The sequence below is a fragment of the Etheostoma spectabile genome, chromosome 5, assembly GCF_008692095.1.
Source record: "Etheostoma spectabile isolate EspeVRDwgs_2016 chromosome 5, UIUC_Espe_1.0, whole genome shotgun sequence".
Taxonomy (NCBI): Eukaryota; Metazoa; Chordata; class Actinopteri; order Perciformes; family Percidae; genus Etheostoma; species Etheostoma spectabile.
In genome coordinates this window covers 38,165,942-38,169,051 of record NC_045737.1, presented here as the reverse complement: position 1 = coordinate 38,169,051, position 3,110 = coordinate 38,165,942, and the positions used below count along the sequence as shown (strand labels likewise).

The 3,110-nt window shown below is 45.0% G+C and overlaps 1 protein-coding gene across 1 annotated transcript in view; it reads right to left on the bottom strand.

The window, feature by feature from the left end:
• Window positions 1-3,110, bottom strand: part of usp34 (ubiquitin specific peptidase 34) — a gene marked incomplete in the record, with an annotated part of 152,736 nt that overhangs the window by 6,123 nt on the left and 143,503 nt on the right. Inside the window, 1 exon segment of the mRNA XM_032516524.1 lies at window positions 220-324. Coding sequence (XP_032372415.1) covers window positions 220-324 — 105 coding nt within the window.

Here is a 3,110-nt window from a genome sequence, read left to right as displayed (position 1 = left end):
TCAGAAACCGGATCAGAGGACACTCAGAAACCGGATCTCACTCAAAACACCATGGATGTTTTTTTTTCCAAATGTGTATGTGTGTGGATGCACCAGAGAAACAAAATAACCCCCAAAATCCCCCCAAAAAGCGATTATTTCCTATTATGGGCACTTTAAAAGGTAGAATAGATTTGAATATGTTGTTTAAAAGGTGATGAAGAGGAGGAGGAGGCTCACTGGGGATGTTGCTGTGGTGGTAGGTGCAGTGGTTGTGCTGCAGGAAGGGGACCAGAGTGTGCAGGAAGTCGTGAGGACTCAGCAAAACCAGTTCCTTTAGAACATCTGCAGGAACCAGAACAAAGACACAAAACATTAGAGCCAGCGATGGAGGAGCCCAGAGTTACACCTTCATGTTTGTTTTGTCTAGAGCTGCACAGATTAATAACGAGTCAAAGATGCTGTGGGTAGTATGGCAAAGATAAACAACTTCTCAGTCCCTCCCCCCTATTCTGGTAAAAGAGAGAGAGAGAATAGAGGAGAGAGAGATAGAGATAGAGAGAGAGATAGAGAGAGAGAGAGAGATGTTACATATATCTCTTTGTACTTTCTTATGTTCTGTGTGTTTTCAGTTCAGAGGCCACCAACGAGCTATACAAACACCAGTCACTGCCGATTACGTACTCTTTGTACGAGTGTGTCCTCATTTACCCTCGGTCACTGGAGCAATTCTTCTCTCCCCTCTCCGCCAGGTTGATGTCCTGATCGACGACAACAGGCAAGGTGGCTTGAAACGTGGTGGAGACAGAAGTAGTCCAGTCAGCCTCCCCGGTCTTACACCCGTCTCTTACCCCATTGTAGAGGGCGAGAGCGAGAAGAGATCAGACACATAAAAAGAGGAAGGGAGAGCTGCAGAAAGTTGCTTGCTCCTTATCTCTTAGATCAGCAGATTTTCCATTTAAAACGATGATAACAAATAGAAAGTATCAGATAATCTTTCACTATGGGACCCAGCTGGAAGTGTGACCGAGAGGCTTGTTTGATGAATCGGAGGCTAGCAGAGGGAGGACCGGGGACCACGGTGGAAGCGTGCGAGTTTCCTCTCCATGGAATCTCCCCCAGTCACAGCTGATGGGAAAGGACGTGCGACTCATCAACGGCAGACGTTAGCCACCACGGGGGACAAGACCGAGGGGGGTGGGGGTGGGGGGGTGGTGGGGGGGGGGGGGGGGTGACAGTTGAGTGTCATCTGACGCGTACCTTTCGCTCTCCCCTTTACTGCAGGCACGCTAGAACACATGTTAGTTCTCTTTCTCGTGGGGGTCGGATTTTGGTTTGCTTGGCGCCCACACTGATGTTTCTTCATAAGTCTCGGGCAGGGAGGTAGGGGTGGCGCCGAACGACACTGAGACACCGCATCCACACAACACCACACACACCACACACACACACACACAACATCAATCAATCAATCAATCAATATCTGCAGCCTTGGTTTTAAAGCGTCCATATTCTGCTCATTTCAAGTCATAATTGCATTTTGATGTTGTACCAGAAGAGTTTTCCATGGTTTCATTTTTTTTAAACAACCTATTTTGTTGTACAACGTCTATCCTGGGTGCAGATATAACGTTTTGGCCACCACACTAGTGCCAAAACGGCACATTGGTTTATTACAATTGGTTTATTTCATTTAGCATTGTTTAAGCAGTTGCACATTTGTTTTCCCATCCTGTACATATTCAAGTAATTTGTTCTTTTATTTCCTTCATATTATTATTCATGTAGATGTATGTATGTATATTTTTCCTATTATTTCATTTTCTGTGCTTCTGACTGATTTGCTGCTGTAACACCTGGAATTTCCCTTTATTTTTCTTGGGATCAATAAACATCTATCTATCTACTATTATCTACTCGCTATCTATCTACAATCTATCTATCTAGCTACTACATATCTATCTATCTATTATCTACATATCTAACTATCTATCGATCTATCTATCTATCTATCCATCTATCCATCTATCCATCTATCCACTATATCCATCCATCTATCCATCTATCCATCTATCCATCTATCCATCTATCCATCTACCATCTATCCACTGCACATTGCTGCTGACCTTTTTTCACCCTGTGTGTTTTAGTCTCTATTTTAGCTCCAAGTGAGACATCCCACTAGTTTTTAGTTACATCTCACTTTTACTATCTTTGCGGACTTATTATACTATTCTGAGTCGCACATGCTCAGTAGCTCGGTAAGATCCCACATCTGATAACTCTTTCGTCCACTCTTTGGTCATCCAAGGCAGGATCAGCTGGAGACTTCTTCTAATGAGGCACTTGTGGAATACCTGCACAACGGGACGAGAAGTAGACAGGGACCAGATAGTTCTTTGGAGATTCTTATCAACTATGGCTGTTGAAGCAGGTTTTCCATTGAGACACGATCTAGCATGCTACGGTTAGCCAACCTGTCTCTATTGACGTAGAAGCTGTGCAGCTGTTTGACAACTCACCCGAGACTGAGACAGAGGACACTCAACCGATCAGTAGCACTTCAGAAACCGATCAGGACTCAACCAGAGAGAGGATGAAAAGGGACAACTACGAAAGGACTCTCAAACACCATGGATGTTTTTTTTTCCAAATGTGTATGTGTTGGATGCCCACAGAACAAAATAACCCCCAAAATCCCCCCAAAAAGCGATATTTTCTCTATGTATTGGCACTTTAAGGTAGAATAGATTGAATTTTTGTTTAAAAGGTGTATGAAGAGGGAGGAGTAGCTCACTGGGTAGTTTCGGGTGGTAGGTGCGTGGTTGTGCTGCAGGAGGGGACCAGAGTTTGCAGGAAGTCGTGAGGACTCAGCAAAACCAGTTCCTTTAGAACATCTGCAGGAACAGAACAAAGACCACAAAACATTAGAGCCAGCGATGAGGAGCCCAGGTTACACCTTCATGTTTGTTTTGTCTAGAGCTGCACAGATTAATACGAGTCAAAGATGCTGTGGGTGTATGGCAAAGATAACACACTTCTCAGTTCCCTCCCCCTTATTCTGGTAAGCCCAAACTGTCCTCTCCCCACCCCCCCCCCCACCCCCCCGCCCACCCCCCACCCACCCCCCT